Source organism: Coturnix japonica, chromosome Z (assembly GCF_054131305.1).
Source record: "Coturnix japonica strain WE chromosome Z, WE-NBRP24, whole genome shotgun sequence".
NCBI lineage: Eukaryota > Metazoa > Chordata > Aves > Galliformes > Phasianidae > Coturnix > Coturnix japonica.
In genome coordinates this window covers 74,686,884-74,711,882 of record NC_140702.1, presented here as the reverse complement: position 1 = coordinate 74,711,882, position 24,999 = coordinate 74,686,884, and the positions used below count along the sequence as shown (strand labels likewise).

General features: G+C 51.7%; 3 protein-coding genes across 29 annotated transcripts in view; 2 read left to right on the top strand and 1 right to left on the bottom strand.

Moving 5' to 3' along the window:
• ME2 (malic enzyme 2) overlaps positions 1–20,591 on the top strand; it is a 33,035-nt gene extending 12,444 nt beyond the window's left edge. For 3 of the 16 annotated variants that reach the window (XM_085528937.1, XM_085528925.1, XM_085528939.1), the window contains 7 exons: positions 136–249; positions 1,369–1,483; positions 2,532–2,674; positions 3,727–3,829; positions 5,457–5,527; positions 6,119–6,217; positions 15,362–15,565. In XM_085528937.1, coding sequence (XP_085385063.1) covers positions 136–249; positions 1,369–1,483; positions 2,532–2,674; positions 3,727–3,829; positions 5,457–5,527; positions 6,119–6,217; positions 15,362–15,511 — 795 coding nt within the window. In that variant the 3' untranslated portion in view covers positions 15,512–15,565. Of the gene's footprint in view, positions 1–135; positions 250–1,368; positions 1,484–2,531; positions 2,675–3,726; positions 3,830–5,456; positions 5,528–6,118; positions 6,218–8,278; positions 8,428–9,776; positions 9,897–10,230; positions 10,350–14,087; positions 14,187–15,361; positions 15,566–16,215; positions 19,094–19,942 lie in introns of those variants that run through there. The other 13 variants (XR_014939405.1, XR_014939406.1, XM_085528930.1 and 10 more) reach the window with 13 other exon arrangements.
• Positions 1–21,448, bottom strand: part of LOC146754203 (uncharacterized) — a 42,121-nt gene extending 20,673 nt beyond the window's left edge. For 2 of the 5 annotated variants that reach the window (XM_085528952.1, XM_085528954.1), the window contains exon 1: positions 20,877–21,448. The gene's annotated coding sequence lies outside the window, so the exon portion shown is untranslated. The remainder of the gene's footprint in view (positions 1–20,876) is intronic. The other 3 variants (XM_085528953.1, XM_085528950.1, XM_085528951.1) reach the window with 2 other exon arrangements.
• Positions 21,449–24,000: 2,552 nt separating this feature from the next.
• The window catches only part of LOC146754202 (SMAD family member 4-like), a 43,360-nt gene continuing 42,361 nt past the window's right edge, over positions 24,001–24,999 (top strand). For 7 of the 8 annotated variants that reach the window (XM_085528944.1, XM_085528942.1, XM_085528940.1 and 4 more), the window contains exon 1: positions 24,001–24,484. In XM_085528944.1, coding sequence (XP_085385070.1) covers positions 24,070–24,484 — 415 coding nt within the window. In that variant the 5' untranslated portion in view covers positions 24,001–24,069. The remainder of the gene's footprint in view (positions 24,485–24,999) is intronic. The other variant, XM_085528949.1, reaches the window with a different exon arrangement.

Genomic DNA, 24,999 nt, shown 5'->3' with positions numbered 1-24,999 from the left:
TATTAGAATCCAAGATGGCCGCCGGGCAACCAAGATGGCCGCCGGGGATCCAAGATGGCCGCCGGGGATCCAAGATGGCCGCCGGTCCTCCAGGGCACCATAGAGTTGGTGCTAGAGTGTCTCTCTCTCTTCTAGGCCGCTCTAGGCATCGCCAACCTGATAGTGATGGCCATGGAGGAGAATGGGATGACCATAGAGACGGCCAGGAAGAGGATCTGGATGTACGACAAGCACGGCCTGGTCTTCCAGGTCAGTCCTCCAGTGGGGCTGGGGGCCTCCTATGGGGCTCTATGGGGTTCTATGGGGTCCTATTGGGCTCTATGGGGCTCTATGGGGTCTTATTGGGTTCTATGTGGCTCTATGGGGCTCCAATGGGGGTCAATGGGGTTCTATGGGGCTCTATAGGGTTCTATGGGGCTCTATGCGGGTCTATTGGGGTCTATGGGGTCCTATTGGGCTCTATGGGGCTTTATGGGGTCGTATTGGGTTCTATGGGGCTCTATGGGGCACTATGGGGTCCTATTGGGTTCTATGGGGCTCTATGGGGGTCTATGGGGCTCTATGGGGGTCTATGGGGTCCTATGGGGCTCTATGGGGTCCTATTGGACTCTATGGGGCACTATGGGGCTCTATGGGGTCCTATTGGGCTCTATGGGGGTCTATGGGGTTCTATGGGGCTCTATGGGGTCCTATTGGGTTCTATTGGGGTCTATGGTGTTCTATTGGGTACTATGGGGCTCTATGGGGTTCTATGGGGCTCCTATGGGGCTCTATGGGGTTCTATGGGGTCCTATTGGGGTCTATTGGGGTCTATGGGGTCCTATGGGGGTCTATGGGGCTTTATGGGGGTCTATGGGGTTCTATTGGGTCCTATGGGGCTCTATGGGGTTCTATGGGATCCTATTGGGTTCTATGGGGTCCTATGGGGGTCTATGGGGTCCTATTGGGGTCTATGGGGCTCTATGGGGTCCTATGGGGCTCTATGGGGGTCTATGGGGTCCTATGGGGCTCTATGGGGTCCTATTGGGGTCTATGGGGTTCTGTGGGGTCCTATGGGGTTCTATTGGGTTCTATTGGGGTCTATGGGGTCCTATTGGGCTCTATGGGGCTCTATGGGGTCTTATTGGGTTCTATGGGGCTCTATGGGGTTCTATGGGGTCCTATTGGGTTCTATTGGGGTCTATGGGGCTCTATGGGGCCTCCAATGACCATAGAGTCCTCCCAACAACCATAGAGTCCTCCAACAACCATAGAGTCCTCATCCAGGCCTCAAGTCCTCCACTAGGCCTCGAGTCCTCCAACCAGGCCTCAAGTCCTCCAAGCAGGCCTCGAGTCCTCCCGGCTACCATAGAGTCTCCCCGTTTGCAGGGTAGAGAGGCCCAAGTGGACATCAACCAAGAGCCCTTCGCCCACCAGGCCCCGGCCTCCATCCCCCAGAGCTTCGAAGAGGCCGTCGCCATGTTGAAGCCGACGGCCATTATAGGTCAGTGGGGCTGGGCTGGTTATGGGGCTGGTTATGGGGCTGGAGGATCCTATAGGGCCTATGAGGCCTAGTTAGGCTCTATGAGGCCTAGCTGGGGCCTAGTTAGGGCCTATGAGGCCTAGTGAGGCCTAGTTGGGGCCTATGGGGCCTAGTTGAGGCCTATGAGGCCTAGTTGGGGCCTAGTTGGGGCCTAGTGAGGCCTGTGAGGCCTAGTTGAGGCCTATGAGGCCTAGTTGGGGCCTATGAGGCCTAGTTGAGGCCTAGTTAGGCATTATGAGGTTATAGGCCTGGCTATGGGGCTGGTTATGGGGCTGGTTATGGGGCTGGGGGTCTTTATTAGGGTCCTATAGGGCTCTATGGGGCTTAGTTGGGGCCTAGTTGAGGCCTATGAGGCCTAGTTGGGGCCTATGAGGCCTAGTTGGGGCCTAGTTGGGGCCTAGTGAGGCCTGTGAGGCCTAGTTGAGGCCTATGGGGCCTAGTTGGGGCCTAGTTAGGCATTATGAGGTTATGGGGCTGGCTATGGGGCTGGTTATGGGGCTGGTTATGGGGCTGGGGGTCTTTATTAGGGTCCTATAGGGCTCTATGGGGCCTAGTTAAGGCCTATGGGGCCTAGTTGAGGCCTATGGGGCCTAGTTGGGGCCTATGGGGCCTAGTTGGAGCCTAGTTAGGGCCTATGAGACCTAGTTGGGGTCTATGGGGCCTAGTTAGGTCTTATGAGGTTATGGGGCTGGCTATGGGGCTGGTTATGGGGCTGGGGGTCTTTATTAGGGTCCTATAGGGCTCTATGGGGCCTAGTTGGGGCCTAATTAGGGCCTATAGGACTCTATGGGGCCTAGTTAGGCCCTATGAGGCCTAGTTGGGGCCTATGAGGCCTAGTTGAGGCCTATGGGGCCTAGTTGAGGCCTAGTTGAGGCCTAGTTAGGCCTATGAAGCCTAACTAGGCCCTATGCCTCCTTTCCTCCTCCCCCATTGGCTAACGAACCCTCCTTCCTCCTCCCCCATTGGCTGCCCGTCCTCCTTCCTCCCCTCTCATTGGTGGATCCTCCAGGCGTGGCGGGAGCCGGCCGTCTCTTCAACCAATCGGTGCTGCGCAAGATGGCCGCCATCAACGAGCGACCAATCATCTTCGCCCTCAGCAACCCCACAGCCAAGGCCGAGTGTACGGCCCAGGAGGCCTACACTATAACTGAGGTATATAGGGGACCCTATAAGGACCCTATAGGCCCTATAGGGGGCCCTATAGGGGGCCCTATAGACCCTATAGGGGTCCTATAGACCCTATAGGGTCCCTATGTGGCCCTATAGACCCTATAGGGTCTCTATATGGCCCTATATCCCCTATATCCCCTATAGGATCCCTATACGGCCCTATAGACCCTATAGGATCCCCTATATCCCCTATAGACCCTATAGGATCCCATATATCCCCTATAGGATCCCATATATCCCCTATAGGACCCCTATACCGCCCTATAGACCCTATAGGGTCCCATATATGGCCCTATAGACCCTATACGACCCTATATCCCCTATAGGATCCCCTATATCCCTTATAGGGTCCCATACATGGCCCTATAGACCCTATACGACCCTATAGACCCTATAGGATCCCATATGTCCCCTATAGGACCCCTATATCCCCTATATCCCCTATAGGATCCCATATATCCCCTATAGACCCTATAGGATCCCCTATATCCCCTATACGGCCCTATAGACCCCATAGGATCCCCTATATCCCCTATAGGACCCCCATACGGCCCTATATCCCCTATAGGGTCTCATATATGGCCCTATAGACCCTATACGACCATATATCCCTTATAGGATCCCCTATATCCCCTATAGGATCCCCTATATCCCCTATAGAACCCCTATACGGCCCTATAGACCCTATAGGACCCCCATACGACCCTACAGACCCTATAGGATCCCATATATGGCCCTATATCCCCTATATCCCCTATAGAATCCCATATATCCCCTATAGGATCTCCTATATCCGCTATAGACCCTATAGAACCCCCATACGGCCCTATAGACCCCATAGGATCCCCTATATCCCCTATAGGATCCCATATACGACCCTATAGGACCCCTATATCCCCTATAGAACCCCTATACGGCCCTATAGACCCTATAGAACCCCCATACGGCCCTATAGACCCTATAGGACCCCCATACGACCCCATAGACCCTATACGACCCTATAGACCCTATAGGATCCCCTATATCCCTTATAGGGTCGCTGCCTGTTCGCCAGCGGGAGCCCGTTCGATCCCGTGACCCTAAAAGACGGTCGGACCTATAGGGCCGGGCAAGGGAACAACGCCTATATCTTCCCAGGTAACCCTATAGGGCCCTATAGGGTCTTATGGGGTCTTATGGGGTCTTATGGGGTCTTATGGGGTCTAATAGGATCCCATGGGGTCCTATGAAGTCCTATGGGGTCTTATGGGATCTATGGGGTCCTATGGCGTCTTATGGGGTCTTACGGGGTCTCTATGGGGTCCTATGGGGTCTCTATGGGGTCTTATGGGATCCTATGGGGTCTTATCGGGTCTTATAGGGTCTCTATGGCGTCTTATGGGGTTTAATGGGGTTTTATGGGGTCTTATGGGGTCCTATAGGGTCTCTATAGGGTCTTATGGGGTCTTATGGGGTCTTATGGGATCCTATGGGGTCCTATGATGTCCTATGGGGTCTTATGGAATCTATGGGGTCTTATGGGGTCCTACGGGGTCTTATGGGATCTATGGGCTCTTATGGGGTCTATTGGGGTCTCTATGGGGTCTTATGGGGTTTTATGGGGTCCTATGGGGTTCTATGGGGTCTTATGGGGTCTCTATGGGGTTCTATGGGGTCCTATGGGGTTTAATGGGGTTGTATGGGGTCTCTATGGGGTCTTATGGGGTCCTATGGGGTCTCTATGGGGTCTATGGGGTCTCTATGGGGTTCTATGCGGTCTATGGGGTCTATGGGGTCTTATGGGGTCCTATGGGGTCTTATGGGGTCTTATGGGGTCTATGGGGTCCTCTGATGTCCTATGGGATCCTATAGGGTCCTATGGGGGTCTATGGGGTCTCTATGGGGTTCTATGGCGTCCTATGGGGTCTTATGGGGTTTAATGGGGTTTAATGGGGTCTTATGGGGTTCTATGGGGTCTCTATGGGGTTTAATGGGGTCTTATGGGGTCTTATGGGGTCTCTATAGGGTCCTATGGCGTCTTATGGGGTCTCTATGGGTCTTATGGGGTCTTATGGGGTTCTATGGAATCAATAGGGCCCTATAGGGTTTTATGGGGTCTCTATGGGGTCTCTATGGGGTCTTATGGGGTCCTATGAAGTCCTATGGGGTCTTACTGGGTCTTATGGGGTCTCTATGGGGTCTATGGGGTCTTATGGGGTCGCTATGGGGTCTTATGGGGTCTCTATGGGGTCTTATGGGGTCTCTATGGGGTCTTATGGGGTCCTATGGGGTCTTATGGGGTCTCTATGGGGTTTAATGGGGTCCTATGGGGTCTTATGGGGTTCTATGGGATCCTATGGGGTCTTATGGGATCTTACGGCGTCTCTATGGGGTCTTATGGGGTCCTATGGGGTCTTATGGGGTCCTATGGGGTCTTATGGGGTCTCTATGGGGTTTTATGGGGTCTTATGGGGTCTTATGGGGTCCTATGGGGTCTTATAGGGTCTTATGGGGTCTTATGGGGTTCTATGGCATCTATGGGGTCTTATGGGGTCTATGGGGTCCTATGATGTCCTATGGGATCCTATGGGGTCTCTATGGGATCCTATAGGGTCTTATAGGGTCTCTATGGGGTCTTATGGGGTCCTATGGGGTCTTATGGGGTCTATGGGGTCTTATGGGGTTCTATGGGGTCCTATGGGGTCTTATGGGATCCTATAGGGTCCTATGGGGTCCTATGGGGCTCTATGGGGTTCTATGGGGTCTCTATGGGGTCCCGTTATAGGGGTGGCGCTGGCCGTCATCTTGAGCAGCGTCAGACACATCAGCGACCGGGTCTTCCTTGAGGCCGCCAAGGTGAGATCTATGGGGCTCTATGGGGTCCTATGGGTCTCTATGGGGTGTCTATGGGGTCTATGGGGCTCTATGGGGTTCTATGGGGCTCTATGGGGTGTCTATGGGGTCTATGGGGCTCTATGGGATCCTATGGGGTTCTATGGGGTTCTATGGGGTCCTATGGGGTCTCTATGGGGTCTATGGGGCTCTATGGGGCGCTATGGGGTCCTATGGGGTCCTATAGGGATCTATCCGTCTCTATGCTTCCCTATGGGTCTCTATGGGGTGTCTATGGGATCCTATGGGGTCTATGGGGTCTATGGGGTCTTACGGGGTGTCTATGGGGTGTCTATGGGGTCTATGGGGTGTCTATGGGGTCCTATGGGGCGCTATGGGATCCTATGGGGTTTAATGGGGTCTTATGGGGTCCTATGGGGTCTATGGGGTCTCTATGGGGTCTATGGGGTCCTATGGAGTCCTATGGGGGTCTATGGGGTTTTATGGGGTCCTATGGGGTTTCTATGGGGTCTATGGGGTTTCTATGGGGCTCTATGGGGTCCTATGGGTTCCTATGGGGTCTCTATGGGGTTTAATGGCGCTCTCACCCCATAGGCTCTGTCGGATCAGCTCAGCCAATCGGATTTGGAGCAGGGCCGCCTCTATCCGCCATTGGCCAACATCCGCGAGGTCTCCATCTCCATCGCCGTCAAGGTGCGACCCAATAGAAACCCCATAGACCCCTATAGAACCCTATAGAACCATATAGGATCCTATATAACCCTATAGACCCTATAGAACCCCATTGGACCCTATAGACCCTATAGAACCCTATAGAACCCTATAGAGCCCCATTGGGCCCTATAGAACCCTATATAACCCTGTAGGCCCTATAGAAACCCCATTGGACCCTATAGACCCTATAGAACCCCAGTGACCCCTATAGAACCCTATAGAACCCCATTGGATCCTATAGAACCCTATTAAGTCCTATAGACCCCTATAGACCCCTATATAATCCTATAGACCCTATAGAACCCTATAGACCCTATAGGATTCCATAGAACCCTATATAACCCTATAGAACCCCATTGGGCCCTATAGACCCTATAGAACCCTGTAGGCCCTATAGAACCCCATTGGGCCCTATAGAACCCCAGTGACCCCTATAGAACCCTATAGAACCCCATTGGATCCTATAGAACCCTATTAAGTCCTATAGACCCCCATTGACCCCTATGTAACTCTATAGACCCCTATAGACCCCTATGTAATCCTATAGACCCCCATTGGGCCCTATAGAACCCAATAGGATCCTATAGAACCCTATAGAACCCCATTGGACTCTATAGAACCCTGTAGGCCCTATAGAACCCTATAGACCCTATAGAACCCCATTGGGCCCTATAGAACCCTATAGACCCTATAGAACCCTATAGGATCCTATAGAACCCCACTGGACCCTATAGACACTAATAGACCCTATAGAACCCTATAGAACCCTATAGGATCCTATATAACCCTATAGACCCCTATATAACCCTATAGATCCTATAGAACTCTATAGACCCCTATATAATCCTATAGACCCCTATATAACCCTATGGACCCTATAGAACCCCATTGGACCCTATAGAACCCTATTGAGCCCTATAGAACCCTATAGAACCTATAGAACCCCATTGGACCCTATAGACCCTATAGAACCCTATAGACCCAATAGAACCCTATAGAACCCTATAGAACCTATAGAAACCCATTGGGCCCTATATAACCCTATTGGGTCCTATAGACCCTATAGACCCTATAGAACCCTATAGACCCCATAAAACCCTATAGAACCCTATAGAACCCTATAGGATCCTATATAACCCTATAAACCCTATAGAACCCTATAGAACCCCATTGGATCCTATAGAACCCTATTGAGCCCTATAGAACCCTATAGACCCTATAGACCCCATAGACCCCCATTGATCCCTATGTAACCCTATATAACCCTATAGACCCCCATTGGGCCCTATAGAACCCTATAGACCCTATATAACCCTATAGACCCCATAAAACCCTATAGACCCCTATAGACCCCTATATAACCCTATAGACCCCTATGTAATCCTATAGACCCCCATTGACCCCCATAGAACCCTATAGACCCTATATAACCTCAAAGACCCCATAGGCCCCCATATCCCCCCACAGAAACCCTATAGACCCCCATATACCCCATATAACCCTATACGACCCCATATAACCCCATATAACCCTATACGACCCCATATCCCCCCTATACCTTCCTATATCCCCCCATATACCCCCATATAACCCCATATACCCCCCATATAACCCTATTATCCCCTATAAAACCCCATAATCCTATAAATCCCCTATAAAACCCCATATAACCCTATAAATCCCCTATCCATCCCCCTATATCCTCCCATAGACCCCATATAACCCCATGGAAACCCAATATACTCCCTATATAACCCCATATCCCCCCATAGAACCCCATAGAAACCCCATAGGACCCCATAAGACCCCATAGAGCCCCATAGGATCCCATAGACTCCCATTATAACCTGCTATAGCGCCCCCTAGTGGCCGCTAATGGTATTGCAGCCCCCATAGGAATCAATAGGACCCTATAAGACACCATAAGACCCCATAAGACCCTATAGAAACCCCATAGAACCCCATAGAACCCCATAAGACCCCATAGGACCCCATAAGACCCCATAGAAACCCTATTGACCCTATAAATCCCCTATATAGGTAATGGAGTTCCTATACGCCCACAAGATGGCCTTCCATTACCCCGAACCCATAGACCCCATAGAACCCCATATAACCCCATAGGACCCCATAGAACCCCATATAACCCCATAGAACCCTATAGGACCCCATAGACCCGATAGGACCCCATAAGACCCCATAGGATCCCATAGAGCCCCATAGACTCCCATTATAACCTGCTATAGCGCCACCTAGTGGCCGCTAATGGTATTGCAGCCCCCATAGGACCCCATAGGACCCTATAAAACCCCATAAGACCCCATAGAACTCCATAGAACCCCATAGGACCCCATAGAGACCCCATAAGACCCTATAGACCCCATAAAAACCCCATATAACCCTATAAATCCCCTATATAGGTAATGGAGTTCCTATACGCCCACAAGATGGCCTTCCATTACCCCATATACCCCATAGACCCCATAGAACCCCATAGGACCCCATAAGACCCCATAGAACCCCATAGGACCCCATAAGACCCCATAAGACCCTATAGGACCCCATAGAACCCCATAAGACCCCATAGAACCCCATAAGACCCCATAGACTCCCATTATAACCCTATAGGATCCCATAGGACCCCATAAGACCCCATAGAACCACATAGGACCCCATAGAGCCCCATAGACCCTATAGACACCCCATAAGACCCTATAGAAACCCCATAGAACCCCATAGAACCCCCATAAGACCCCATAAAACCCCATAAAACCCTATAGGACCCCATAGAACCCCATAAGACCCCATAAAACCCCATAAGACCCTATAGGACCCCATAGAACCCCATAGGACCCCATAGGACCCCATAGGGCCCCATAAGACCCTATAGGATCCTATAGGACCCCATAGAGCCTCATAAGACCCCATAAGACCCCATAAGACCCCATAGGATCCCATAGACCCCATAAGACCCTATAGGACCCCATAAGACCCTATAAGACCCCAAAGACCCTATAAGACCCTATAGGACCCCATATATCCCCCCATATCTCCCCATAGACACACCATAGAACCCCATAGGACCCTATAGGATCCCATAGACCCCATATAACCCCATAGAAACCCCATATCCCCCCATATAACCCCATAGAAACCCCATATACACCCCATATAACCCCATAGCCCCCTATCTAACCCCATAGACCCCATATAACCACATAGAAACCTCATATTCCCCCATATACCCCCCATATAACCCCATATACCCCCCATAGAAACCCTATATAACCCTATGTACCCCTATATCCCCCATATAACCCCATATAGCCCCTATCTAACCCCATAGAAACCCTATAACCCCATAGAAACCCCATATCCCCTATATCTCCTAATAGACCCCATATACCTCCCATATAACCCCATATAACCCCCATATAACCCCATAGATCCCATATAACCCCATATACCCCATAAGAACCCTATAGAAACCCTATTAATCCTATAGACCCTATAAATCCCCTATAAATCCCCTATCTAGGTAATGGAGTTCCTGTACGCCCACAAGATGGCCTTCCATTACCCCGAACCCATACACCCCCATAGAACCCCATATAACCCCATAAGACCCCATAGAACCCCATAAGACCCCATAGAACCCCATAAGACCCCATAGGACCCCATAGGACCCCATAAGACCCCATAGAGCCCCATAAGACCCCATAGGACCCCATAAGACCCCATTAAACCTCATAGGATCCAATGGAGCCCCATAGACTCCCCTTGGATTCCATTATATAGCGCCCCCTAGTGGCCGCTAATGGTATTGCAGCCCCCATAGGAATCAATAGAGCCCCCATAAGACCCCATAAGACCCTATAGGACCCCATAGAAACCCATAGCCACCCCATAGAGCCCCATAACCACCCCATAGGACCCCATAGGACCCCATAGGACCCTATATAACCCCATATAATCCTATTGACCCTATATAGGTGATGGAGTTCCTATACGCCCACAAGATGGCCTTCCATTACCCCGAACCCATAGACCCCATAGAACCCCATATAACCCCATAGAACCCCATAGGACCCCATAAGACCCTATAAGACCCCATAGGACCCCATAAGATCCCATAGAGCCCCATAGACTCCCATTATAACCTGTTATAGCGCCACCTAGTGGCCGCTAATGGTATTGCAGCCCCCATAGGACCCAATAGAGCCCTATAGAACCCCATAAGACCCCATAAGACCCCATAGAGACCCCATAGAGCCCCATAGGACCCCATAAGACCCTATAGACCCTATAAATCCCCTATAAATCCCCTATATAGGTAATGGAGTTCCTGTACGCCCACAAGATGGCCTTCCATTACCCCATATATCCCCCTATACCACCCCATAGACCCCATAGAGCCCCATAGAAACCCCATAGGACCCCATAAGACCTTATAGAAACCACATAAGACCCTATAGGACCCCATAAGACCCCATAGGACCCCATAGAACCCCATAAGACCCCATAGGATCCCATAGACTCCCATTATAATCTGCTATAGCGCCACCTAGTGGCCACTAATGGTATTGCAGCCCCCATAGGAATCAATGGCTCCCATAGACTCCCATTATAGCGCCCCCTAGTGGCCACTAATGGTATTGCAGCCCCCATAGGAATGAATAGGACCCTATAAGACCCCATAAGACCCCATAGAAACCCTATAGACCCTATAAATCCCCTCCAAATCCCCTATATAGGTAATGGAGTTCCTATACGCCCACAAGATGGCCTTCCATTACCCCGAACCCATAGACCCCATATAACCCCATAGAAACCCCATAGAACCCCATAGGACCCTATAGGACCCCATAAGACCCCATAGAACCCCATAGGACCCCATAAGACCCCATAGAACCCCATATAACCCCATAAGACCCCATAGGATCCCATAGAGCCCCATAGACTCCCATTATAATCTGCTATAGCGCCCCCTAGTGGCCGCTAATGGTATTGCAGCCCCCATAGAACCCCATAGGACCCCATAAGACCCTATAGAAACCCCATAGGACCCCATAGGACCCTATAGAACCCCATAAGACCCCATAAGACCCCATAGAAACCCTATAGACCCTATAAATTCCCTATAAATCCCCTATCTAGGTAATGGAGTTCCTATACGCCCACAAGATGGCCTTCCATTACCCCGAACCCATAGACACCCATAAGACCCCATAAGACCCCATAAGACCTCATAGAGCCCCATAGGATCCCATAGAACCCCATAGAACCCCATAAGACCCCATAGACTCCCATTATAACCCTATAGGATCCCATAGGACCCCGTAAGACCCCATAGAACCACATAGGACCCCATAGAGCCCCATAGACCCTATAGACACCCCATAGACCCCCATAGAACCCCATAAGACCCTATAGGACCCCATAAGACCCCATAGACCCCATAGACTCCCATTATAACCCTATAGGACCCCATAGAACCCCATAAGACCCCATATGACCCCATAAGACCCTATAGGACCGCATAAGACCCCATAGGACCCTATAGGATCACATAAGACCCCATAGACACCCCATAAGACCCTATAGAACCCCATTAAACCCTATAGGATCCCATAAGACCCCATAGGACCCTATAGGATCATATAAGACCCCATAAGACCCCATAAGACCCTATAGGACCTCATAGACCCCATAGAGGCCCATAGAAACCCCATAAGACCCTATAGGATCCCATAGACCCCATATAACCCTATAGAAACCCCACACGCCCCTATAGGATCCCGTAGGACCACATAAGACCCCATAGAACCCCATAGAACCCCATAGACTCCCATTATAACCCTATAGGACCCCATAGACCCTATAAGACCCTATAGGATCCCATATAACCCTATATAACCCCATATAATCCTATTGACCCTATATAGGTAATGGAGTTCCTATACGCCCACAAGATGGCCTTCCATTACCCCGAACCCATAGACCCCATATAACCCCATAGAAACCCCATAGAAACCCCATAGGACCCCATTAGACCCTATAGGACCCCATAAGACCCCATAAGACCCCATAGGACCCCATAGAGCCCCATAGACTCCCATTATAATCTGCTATAGCGCCACCTAGTGGCAGCTGAGGGTATTGCAGCCCCCATAGGAATCAATGGCTCCCATAGACTCCCATTATAGCGCCCCCTAGTGGTCGTTAATGGTACTGCAGCCCCCATAGGAATCAATAGGACCCTATAAGACCCCATAAGACCCCATAGAAACCCTATAGACCCTATAAATCCCCTATAAATCCCCTATAAATCCCCTATCTAGGTAATGGAGTTCCTATACGCCCACAAGATGGCCTTCCATTACCCCATATACCCCATAGACCCCCATAGAAACCCCATAGGACCCCATATAACCCCATTAAACCCCATAAGACCCCATAGGACCCCATAGAACCCCACAGACCCCATTAAATTCTATAGGACGCCATAAGACCCCATAAGACCCTATAGGATCCCATAGAGCCCCATAGACTCCCATTATAATCTGCTCTAGCGCCCCCTAGTGGCCGCTAATGGTATTGCAGCCCCCATAGGAATCAATGGCTCCCATAGGAATCAATGGCTCCCATAGGAATCAATGGCTCCCATAGACTCCCATTATAGCGCCCCCTAGTGGCCACTAATGGTATTGCAGCCCCCATAGGAATCAATAGGACCCTATAAGACCCCATAAGACCCCATAAGACCCCATAGAGACCCCATAGACCCTATAAATCCCCTATAAATCCCCTATATAGGTAATGGAGTTCCTATACGCCCACAAGATGGCCTTCCATTACCCCATATACCCCATATACCCCATAGAAACCCCATAAGACCCCATAGACCCCATATAACCCCATAAGACCCTATAAGACCCCATAGACTCCCATTATAACCCTATAGGATCCCATAGAACCCCATAAGACCCCATAGACTCCCATTATAACCCTATAGGATCCCATAGGACCCCATAGAGCCCCATAGGACCCCATAAGACCCCATAGGAACCCATAGACCCCATATATCCCCCCATAGAACCCCATAGAACCCCATAGGACCCCATAGGACCCCATAAGATCCCATAAGACCCCATAGGATCCAATAGAGCCCCATAGACTCCCATTATAATCTGCTATAGCGCCACCTAGTGGCCGCTAATGGTATTGCAGCCCCCATAGGAATGAATAGGACCCTATAAGACCCTATAAGACCCCATAAGACCCCATAAGACCCAATAGGACCCCATAAGACCCCATAGAAACCCTATTGACCCTATAAATCCCCTATGTAGGTACTGGAGTTCCTATACGCCCACAAGATGGCCTTCCATTACCCCATAGGACCCCATAGACCCCCATAAGACCCCATAAGACCCCATAGACCCCCATAGAACCCCATAAGACCCTATAGGAATCTATAGGATCCCATAGACCCCATAGAGCCCCATAAAACCCCATAAACCCCATAGGACCCCATAAGACCCCATAGGACCCCATAGAGCCCCATAGACACCCATTATAACCTGCTATAGCGCCACCTAGTGGCCGCTAATGGTATTGCAGCCCCCATAGGAATCAATGGCTCCCATAGACTCCCATTATAGCGCCCCCTAGTGGCCACTAATGGTATTGCAGCCCCCATAGGACCCCATAGAGACCCCATAGGACCCCATAGAACCCCATAGAACCCCATAAGACCCTATAGGATCCCATAAGACCCCATAGAACCCTATAAGACCCCATAAGACCCCATAAAAACCCCATATGACCCTATAAATCCCCTATCTAGGTAATGGAGTTCCTCTACGCCCACAAGATGGCCTTCCATTACCCCGAACCCATAGACACCATAGAACCCCATAAGACCCCATAAGACCCCATAGACCCCCATAGAACCCCAAAAGACCCCATAGGATCCCATAGGACCCCATAAGACCCCATAGAACCCCATAAGACCCTATAGGACCCCATAAGACCCCATATAGCCCCATAGGATCCCATAGAGCCCCATAGACTCCAATTATAACCTGCTATAGCGCCCCCTAGTGGCCGCTAATGGTATTGCAGCCCCCATAGGACCCAATAGAGCCCCATAGGAATCAATGGCTCCCATAGACTCCCATTATAGCGCCCCCTAGTGGCAGTTAATGGTATTGCAGCCCCCATAGGAATGAATAGGACCCTATAAGACCCCATAAGACCCTATAAGACCCCATAAGACCCCATAAAAACCCTATAAATCCCCTATAAATCCCCTATAAATCCCCTATGTAGGTAATGGAGTTCCTATACGCCCACAAGATGGCCTTCCATTACCCCGAACCCATAGACCCCATAGAACCCCATATAACCCCATAGGAACCCCATAGGACCCCATAGGACCCCATAGAACCCCATAAGACCCCATAAGACACCATAGGATCCCATAGAGCCCCATAGACTCCCATTATAATCTGCTATAGCGCCCCCTAGTGGCCGCTAATGGTATTGCAGCCCCCATAGGAATCAATGGGACCCTATAAGACCCCATAAGACCCCATAAGACCCCATAAGACCCCATAGGATCCCATAAGACCCCATAGAAACCCTATAAATCCCCTATAAATCCCCTATATAGGTAATGGAGTTCCTATACGCCCACAAGATGGCCTTCCATTACCCCGAACCCATAGACCCCATAGAACCCCATATAACCCCATAAGACCCCATAGAACCCCATAGGACCCCATAAGACCCCATAAGACCCCATAAGACCCTATAGGACCCCATAAGACCCTATAGGATCCCATAAGACCCCATTAGACCCCATAGGATCCCATAGAGTTCCATTGGATTCCATTATATAGCGCCACCTAGTGGCCACTAATGGTATTGCAGCCCCCATAGGAATCAATAGAGCCCCATAGGAATCAATGGCTCCCATAGACTCCCATTATAGCGCCCCCTAGTGGCCACTAATGGTATTGCAGCCCCCATAGGAATCAATGGGACCCTATAAGACCCCATAAAAACCCTATAGACCCTATAAATCCCCTATAAATCCCCTATAAATCCCCTATGTAGGTAATGGAGTTCCTATACGCCCACAAGATGGCCTTCCATTACCCCGAACCCATAGACAAGGAATCCTATGTGAGATCCAAGGTGTGGAGCAGCCAATACGAGTCCTTCATCCCCGACGTCTACGATTGGCCGAGCCCAAAACCCCATTAACGGCCCTATAGAATCTATAGGGTCAATACACGGTTATAGGGTCGGGCCTGGTTATAGGGTCTGGTTATAGGGTCTGGTTATAGGGTCTGGTTATAGGGTCTGGTTATAGGGTCTGGTTATAGGGTCGGGTTATAGGGTCTGGTTATAGGGTCGGGTTATAGGGTCTGGTTATAGGGTCTGGTTATAGGGTCGGGTTATAGGGTCGGGTTATAGGGTCAATGCTGGTTATAGGGTCGGGTTATAGGGTCTGGTTATAGGGTCTGGTTATAGGGTCGGGTTATAGGGTCGGGTTATAGGGTCTGGTTATAGGGTCGGGTTATAGGGTCTGGTTATAGGGTCGGGTTATAGGGTCGGGTTATAGGGTCTGGTTATAGGGTCGGGTTATAGGGTCGGGTTATAGGGTCTGGTTATAGGGTCTGGTTATAGGGTCGGGTTATAGGGTCTGGTTATAGGGTCTGGTTATAGGGTCGGGTTATAGGGTCAATAGGGTCAATACCCGCTTATAGGGTCGGGTCTGGTTATAGGGTCGGGTTATAGGGTCAATAGGGTCAATACCCGCTTATAGGGTCGGGTCTGGTTATAGGGTCGGGTTATAGGGTCGGGTTATAGGGTCAATAGGGTCAATACCAGCTTATAGGGTCGGGTCTGGTTATAGGGTCGGGTTATAGGGTCAATAGGGTCAATACCCGCTTATAGGGTCGGGCCTGGTTATAGGGTCGGGTTATAGGGTCAATAGGGTCAATACCCGCTTATAGGGTCGGGTCTGGTTATAGGGTCTGGTTATAGGGTCTGGTTATAGGGTCTGGTTATAGGGTCGGGTTATAGGGTCAATAGGGTCAATACCCGCTTATAGGGTCGGGTCTGGTTATAGGGTCGGGTTATAGGGTCGGGTTATAGGGTCAATAGGGTCAATACACGGTTATAGGGTCGGGTCTGGTTATAGGGTCGGGTTATAGGGTCGGGTTATAGGGTCAATAGGGTCAATACCCGCTTATAGGGTCGGGTCTGGTTATAGGGTCGGGTTATAGGGTCAATAGGGTCAATACCCGCTTATAGGGTCGGGTCTGGTTATAGGGTCGGGTTATAGGGTCGGGTTATAGGGTCAATAGGGTCAATACCCGCTTATAGGGTCGGGTCTGGTTATAGGGTCGGGTTATAGGGTCGGGTTATAGGGTCAATAGGGTCAATACCCGCTTATAGGGTCGGGTCTGGTTATAGGGTCGGGTTATAGGGTCAATAGGGTCAATACCCGCTTATAGGGTCGGGCCTGGTTATAGGGTCGGGTTATAGGGTCAATAGGGTCAATACCCGCTTATAGGGTCGGGTCTGGTTATAGGGTCGGGTTATAGGGTCAATAGGGTCAATACCCGCTTATAGGGTCGGGTCTGGTTATAGGGTCGGGTTATAGGGTCAATAGGGTCAATACCCGCTTATAGGGTCGGGTCTGGTTATAGGGTCGGGTTATAGGGTCGGGTTATAGGGTCAATAGGGTCAATACCCGCTTATAGGGTCGGGTCTGGTTATAGGGTCGGGTTATAGGGTCGGGTTATAGGGTCAATAGGGTCAATACCCGCTTATAGGGTCGGGTCTGGTTATAGGGTCGGGTTATAGGGTCGGGTTATAGGGTCAATAGGGTCAATACCCGCTTATAGGGTCGGGTCTGGTTATAGGGTCGGGTTATAGGGTCGGGTTATAGGGTCAATAGGGTCAATACCCGCTTATAGGGTCGGGTCTGGTTATAGGGTCGGGTTATAGGGTCGGGTTATAGGGTCAATAGGGTCAATACCCGCTTATAGGATCGGGTCTGGTTATAGGGTCTGGTTATAGGGTCGGGTTATAGGGTCTGGTTATAGGGTCTGGTTATAGGGTCGGGTTATAGGGTCAATAGGGTCAATACCCGCTTATAGGGTCGGGTCTGGTTATAGGGTCGGGTTATAGGGTCGGGTTATAGGGTCTGGTTATAGGGTCTGGTTATAGGGTCTGGTTATAGGGTCGGGTTATAGGGTCTGGTTATAGGGTCTGGTTATAGGGTCAATAGGGTCAATACCCGCTTATAGGGTCGGGTCTGGTTATAGGGTCGGGTTATAGGGTCAATAGGGTCAATACCCGCTTATAGGGTCGGGTCTGGTTATAGGGTCGGGTTATAGGGTCGGGTTATAGGGTCAATAGGGTCAATACCCGCTTATAGGGTCGGGCCTGGTTATAGGGTCGGGTTATAGGGTCGGGTTATAGGGTCTGGTTATAGGGTCTGGTTATAGGGTCTGGTTATAGGGTCGGGTTATAGGGTCGGGTTATAGGGTCTGGTTATAGGGTCGGGTCTGGTTATAGGGTCTGGTTATAGGGTCTGGTTATAGGGTCGGGTTATAGGGTCTGGTTATAGGGTCGGGTTATAGGGTCTGGTTATAGGGTCAGGTCTGGTTATAGGGTCGGGTTATAGGGTCGGGTTATAGGGTCGGGTTATAGGGTCTGGTTATAGGGTCTGGTTATAGGGTCGGGTTATAGGATCGGGTTATAGGGTCGGGTTATAGGGTCGGGTTATAGGGTCTGGTTATAGGGTCTGGTTATAGGGTCTGGTTATAGGGTCGGGTCTGGTTATAGGGTCTGGTTATAGGGTCGGGTCTGGTTATAGGGTCGGGTCTGGTTATAGGGTCGGGTCTGGTTATAGGGTCTGGTTATAGGGTCGGGTTATAGGGTCGGGTTATAGGGTCGGGTTATAGGGTCGGGTTATAGGGTCGGGTCTGGTTATAGGGTCTGGTTATAAGGTCGGGTCTGGTTATAGGGTCAGGTTATAGGGTCGGGTTATAGGGTCGGGTTATAGGGTCGGGTTATAGGGTCGGGTCTGGTTATAGGGTCTGGTTATAGGGTCAGGTCTGGTTATAGGGTCGGGTTATAGGGTCAGGTATGGTTATAGGGTCGGGTCTGGTTATAGGGTCGGGTTATAGGGTCGGGTCTGGTTATAGGGTCGGGTTATAGGGTCGGGTCTGGTTATAGGGTCACTATGGGTTATAGGGTCGGGTTATAGGGTCGGGTCCGGTTATAGGGTCTGGTTATAGGGTCGGGTTATAGGGTCGGGTTATAGGGTCGGGTTATAGGGTCGGGTCTGGTTATAGGGTCGGGTTATAGGGTCGGGCCTGGTTATAGGGTCGGGTCTGGTTATAGGGTCGGGTTATAGGGTCGGGTTATAGGGTCGGGTCTGGTTATAGGGTCTGGTTATAGGGTCTGGTTATAGGGTCGGGTTATAGGGTCGGGTTATAGGGTCGGGTCTGGTTATAGGGTCTGGTTATAGGGTCGGGTTATAGGGTCTGGTTATAGGGTCGGGTTATAGGGTCGGGTTATAGGGTCGGGCCTGGTTATAGGGTCGGGTTATAGGGTCTGGTTATAGGGTCGGGTCTGGTTATAGGGTCGGGTCTGGTTATAGGGTCGGGTTATAGGGTCGGGTTTTAGGGTCGGGTTATAGGGTCGGGTTATAGGGTCGGGTCTGGTTATAGGGTCTGGTTATAGGGTCAGGTCTGGTTATAGGGTCGGGTTATAGGGTCGGGTCTGGTTATAGGGTCTGGTTATAGGGTCTGGTTATAGGGTCAGGTCTGGTTATAGGGTCGGGTTATAGGGTCGGGTCTGGTTATAGGGTCGGGTTATAGGGTCTGGTTATAGGGTCGGGTCTGGTTATAGGGTCGGGTTATAGGGTCAGGTCTGGTTATAGGGTCGGGTTATAGGGTCGGGTTATAGGGTCGGGTCTGGTTATAGGGTCGGGTTATAGGGTCGGGACTGGTTATAGGGTCGGGTTATAGGGTCGGGTCGGGTTATAGGGTCGGGTTATAGGGTCGGGTCTGGTTATAGGGTCGGGTTATAGGGTCGGGTTATAGGGTCGGGTTATAGGGTCTGGTTATAGGGTCGGGTCTGGTTATAGGGTCTGGTTATAGGGTCTGGTTATAGGGTCGGGTTATAGGGTCGGGTCTGGTTATAGGGTCGGGTTATAGGGTCGGGTTATAGGGTCGGGTTATAGGGTCGGGTCTGGATATAGGGTCGGGTTATAGGGTCTGGTTATGGGGTCGGGTCTGGTTATAGGGTCACTACGGGTTATAGGGTCGGGTTATAGGGTCGGGTCTGGTTATAGGGTCGGGTTATAGGGTCAGGTTATAGGGTCGGGTCTGGTTATAGGGTCGGGTTATAGGGTCGGCTTATAGGGTCGGGTCTGGTTATAGGGTCTGGTTATAGGGTCTGGTTATAGGGTCGGGTTATAGGGTCGGGTCTGGTTATAGGGTCTGGTTATAGGGTCGGGTCTGGTTATAGGGTCGGGTTATAGGGTCTGGTTATAGGGTCGGGTTATAGGGTCTGGTTATAGGGTCTGGTTATAGGGTCGGGTTATAGGGTCTGGTTATAGGGTCGGGTTATAGGGTCGGGTTATAGGGTCGGGTCTGGTTATAGGGTCAGGCCTGGTTTGAGGCCTACTTCCGGGTTTTTAGGCCTCACTTCCTGTTTTAGGCCTCACTTCCTGTTTTAGGCCTCACTTCCGGTTTTTAGGCCTCACTTCCGGTTTTAGGCCTCCTTCCGGGTTCCACCCCCACATCCGGGTATTTTTTCCCTACTTCCGGGTTTATTGCCCTACTTCCGGGTATTAACACTCCACTTCCGGGTTTATTACCCCACTTCCGGGTTTTTTACCACTATTTCCGGTTATTTCTGCCCCACTTCCGGTTTTTTAGCCCCACTTCCGGGTTTCTCCCCCTACTTCCGGGTTAAATTGCACTACTTCCGGCTTCTTTGGGCCTACTTCCGGCTTTAAACCCCCCCACTTCCGGGTTGTGACCTCCACTTCCGGGTTCTAAACCACACTTCCGGTTTTGCCAACACTCCAGCCTCACTTCCGGCCTTTCCCCCCCACTTCCGGTTCGATTTGCACTACTTCCGCCCTTCCTCAATCACTTCCGGTCTTTTTAACCCCCCCACTTCCGGTCAGTTTGACCTTACTTCCGGGTTTATACCCCACTTCCGGTCTTATTAACCCCCCTTTTAATTCCCGTGCGGGCGGCGACGACAACCAAAAAAATAAACCAATAAAAAAATATAATGAAAAAAAAAACCCGCCCGCCCGACTCGTTTTTTTCACCCCGAACCACATTGACGCCCCGAATCCCCGGATGTTCCCCCAACCCGGAAGTGACAGCAACAAAATGGCGGCGCCGCGAAGACCCGGATGTTCCCAAACCCGGAAGTGACAGCGACAAAATGGCGGCGCCGCGAAGACCCGCGTGTCGCGCATGCGCACTAGTTATTTCGCATTATTCCGTCATTTTAAGGCCTAGAAACACCGGACAAAGCCCGTCCGCCATTTTGGGTCTCCCCGGTTGATGACGTCACGTCTTACCGTGTCTCCGTGACGCCTCAAGACCCGGATGTAGCTTAGGCCGCTCCCCGTTGTGCGCACGCAACATGGAGGCGGCTCTTAAGGCCGCGCCGCGAGTGCCCGGATGTTGCGCATGCGCACATCCAAACCCGGAAGTGCCTCCCAGATACCCGGATGTAACTCAAACCCGGAAGTACCCTCTTAGATACCCGGATGTACTGCGGGTTCCCAACCCGGAAGTCCCCGGATGTAACTCAAACCCGGAAGTCCCTCCCAGATCCCCGGATGTACTGCGGGTTCCCAACCTGGAAGTCCCCGGATGTAACTCAAACCCCGAAGTCCCTCAAACCCGGAAGTCCCTCTAAGTCCCCGGATGTCCCTCAAACCCGGAAGTCCCTCCCAGATACCCGGATGTACTGCGGGCTCCCAACCCGGAAGTCCCCTCTAAGTCCCCGTATGTAACTCAAACCCTGAAGTCCCTCCAAGTCCCCGTATGTAACTCAAACCCGGAAGTCCCTCCAAATCCCCGGATGTACTGCGGGTTCCCAAACCCGGAAGTCCCCTCTAAGTCCCCGGATGTAACTCAAACCCGGAAGTCCCTCCAAGTCCCCGGATGTAACTCAAACCCGGAAGTCCCTCCAAGTCCCCGGATGTACTGCGGGTTCCCAACCCGGAAGTCCCCGGATGTCACTCAAACCCGGAAGTCCCTCAAACCCAGAAGTCCCTTGTAAGTCCCCGGATGTAACTCAAACCCGAAAGTCCCTCCAAGTCCCCGGATGTACTGCGGGTTCCCAACCCGGAAGTCCCCGGATGTAAGTCAAACCCGGAAGTCCCTCAAACCCAGAAGTCCCTTGTAAGTCCCCGGATGTACTGCGGGTTCCCAACCCGGAAGTCCCCGGATGTAACTCAAACCCGGAAGTCCCTCCCAGATCCCCGGATGTACTGCGGGTTCCCAAACCCGGAAGTCCCCTCTAAGTCCCCGGATGTAACTCAAACCCGGAAGTCCCTCTTAAGTACCCGTATGTAACTCAAACCCGGAAGTCCCTCCAAGTCCCCGGATGTAACTCAAACCCGGAAGTCCCTCTTAAGTCCCCGGATGTAACTCAAACCCGGAAGTCCCTCCCAGATCCCCGGATGTACTGCGGGTTCCCAACCCGGAAGTCCCCGGATGTAACTCAAACCCGGAAGTCCCTCCCAGATCCCCGGATGTACTGCGGGTTCCCAAACCCGGAAGTCCCCTCTAAATACCCGTATGTAACTCATTCGGTCCTAAACCCGGAAGTATCTCTTAGATACCCGGATGTACTGCGGGCTCCCAACCCGGAAGTCCCCTCTAAGTCCCCGGATGTAACTCAAACCCGGATGTCCCTCAAACCCGGAAGTCCCTCCAAGTCCCCGGATGTACTGCGGGTTCCCAAACCCGGAAGTCCCCTCTAAGTCCCCGTATGTAACTCAAACCCGGAAGTCCCTCCAAGTCCCCGGATGTAACTCAAACCCGGAAGTCCCTCCAAGTCCCCGGATGTACTGCGGGTTCCCAACCCGGAAGTCCCCGGATGTAACTCAAACCCGGAAGTCCCTCAAACCCAGAAGTCCCTCTAAGTACCCGTATGTAACTCAAACCCGGAAGTCCCTCCCAGATCCCCGGATGTACTGCGGGTTCCCAACCCGAAAGTCCCTTCTAAGTCCCCGTATGTAACTAAAACCCGGAAGTCCCTTGTAAGTCCCCGTATGTAACTCAAACCCGGAAGTCCCTCCAAGTCCCCGGATGTACTGCGGCTTCCCAAACCCGGAAGTCCCCTCTAAGTCCCCGGATGTAACTCAAACCCGGAAGTCCCTCCAAGTCCCCGGATGTACTGCGGGTTCCCAACCCGGAAGTCCCCGGATGTAACTCAAACCCGGAAGTCCCTCAAACCCAGAAGTCCCTTCTAAGTCCCCGTATGTTCCTCAAACCCGGAAGTCCCTCCAAGTCCCCGGATGTACTGCGGGTTCCCAACCCGGAAGTCCCCGGATGTAACTCAAACCCGGAAGTCCCTCCTAGATACCCGTATGTAACTCAAACCCGGAAGTCCCTCCAAGTCCCCGGATGTACTGCGGGTTCCCAAACCCGGAAGTCCCCTCTAAGTCCCCGTATGTGCCTCAAACCCGGAAGTCCCTCCTAGATACCCGTATGTAACTCAAACCCGGAAGTCCCTCCAAGTCCCCGTATGTAACTCAAACCCGGAAGTCCCTCCAAGTCCCCGTATGTACTGCGGCTTCCCAACCCGGAAGTCCCCGGATGTAACTCAAACCCGGAAGTCCCTCAAACCCAGAAGTCCCTCTAAGTCCCCGGATGTAACTCAAACCCGGAAGTCCCTCCCAGATCCCCGGATGTACTGCGGGTTCCCAAACCCGGAAGTCCCCTCTAAGTCCCCGTATGTCACTCAAACCCGGAAGTCCCTCCAAGTCCCCGGATGTACTGCGGGCTCCCAAACCCGGAAGTCCCCTCTAAGTCCCCGGATGTCCTGCGGGTTCCCAAACCCGGAAGTCCCTCTAAGTCCCCGTATGTAACTCAAACCCGGAAGTCCCTCCAAGTCCCCGTATGTAACTCAAACCCGGAAGTCCCTCCAAGTCCCCGGATGTACTGCGGCTTCCCAACTCGGAAGTCCCCGGATGTAACTCAAACCCGGAAGTCCCTCAAACCCAGAAGTCCCTTGTAAGTCCCCGTATGTAACTCAAACCCGGAAGTCCCTCCCAGATCCCCGGATGTACTGCGGGTTCCCAAACCCGGAAGTCCCCTCTAAGTCCCCGTATGTCACTCAAACCCGGAAGTCCCCTTCTAAGTCCCCGTATGTAACTCATGCGGACTCCCAAACCCGGAAGTATCTCTTAGATCCCCGGATGTACTGCGGCTTCCCAAACCCGGAAGTCCCTCTAAGTCCCCGTATGTAACTCAAACCCGGAAGTCCCTCCCAGATCCCCGGATGTACTGCGGGTTCCCAACCCGGAAGTCCCCGGATGTAACTCAAACCCGGAAGTCCCTCTAAGTCCCCGTATGTAACTCAAACCCGGAAGTCCCTCTTAAGTACCCGGATGGAACTCAAACCCGGAAGTCCCTCCCAGATCCCCGGATGTCCTGCGGTCTCCCAACCCGGAACCCCCCCTAAGTACCCGGATGTGCTGCGTCCCTCCATCTTAGCGGCCTCCATCGGGCTCTCCATCGTTCCCGGTGTCCGCCATGTCCATCTCCACCCCCCCCAGCAGCAACGACGCGTGTCTGAGCATCGTCCACAGCTTAATGTGCCACCGACAGGGCGGGGAGAGCGAGACCTTCGCTAAACGAGCCATCGAGAGCCTCGTTAAGAAGCTGAAGGAGAAGAAAGACGAGCTGGATTCGCTCATCGCCGCCATTACGACCAACGGGGCTCACCCGAGTAAATGCGTGACTATACAACGTACATTAGACGGGAGGCTGCAGGTGGCTGGGAGGAAAGGGTTCCCCCATGTGATCTACGCGAGGTTATGGAGGTGGCCCGACCTGCATAAGAATGAGTTGAAGCACGTCAAGTATTGTCAGTACGCGTTTGATCTCAAGTGTGACAGTGTGTGTGTCAACCCGTATCATTATGAGAGGGTGGTGTCGCCTGGGATCGGTGAGTAGAATTACGCAATTTGCGTAAGAAACGGGCTGGGAAAGAATGGGGGGAGTTACGCAATTTGCGTAAGTGAGGGCTCAGGTTACGCAATTGGCGTAAGGGAGTACGCGGTTTATAATGGGGGGGAGATACGGAGCTTGCGTAAGTGAGGGCTCGGGTTACGTAAGTTGCGTAAGGGACTATGGGGGTTAATGGGGGGGAGTTACGCAATTTGCGTAAGGGAGTACGGGGTTTATAATGGGTCCTATGGGACTCTATTGGTTCCTATGGGGTCCTATTGGTTTCTATGGGGTCCTATGGGGTCCTATTAGGTTCTTATTGGGGTCCTATTGGGTTCTATGGTGTCCTATTGAGTTCTATGGGGTCCTATTGAGCTCTATGGGGTCCTATGGGGTCCTATTAGGGTCTTATTGGGGTCTATGGGGTCCTATTGGGGTCTATGGGGTCCTATTGGGGTCTATGGGGTCCTATGGGGTCCTATTGAGTTCTATGGGGTCCTATTGGTTTCTATA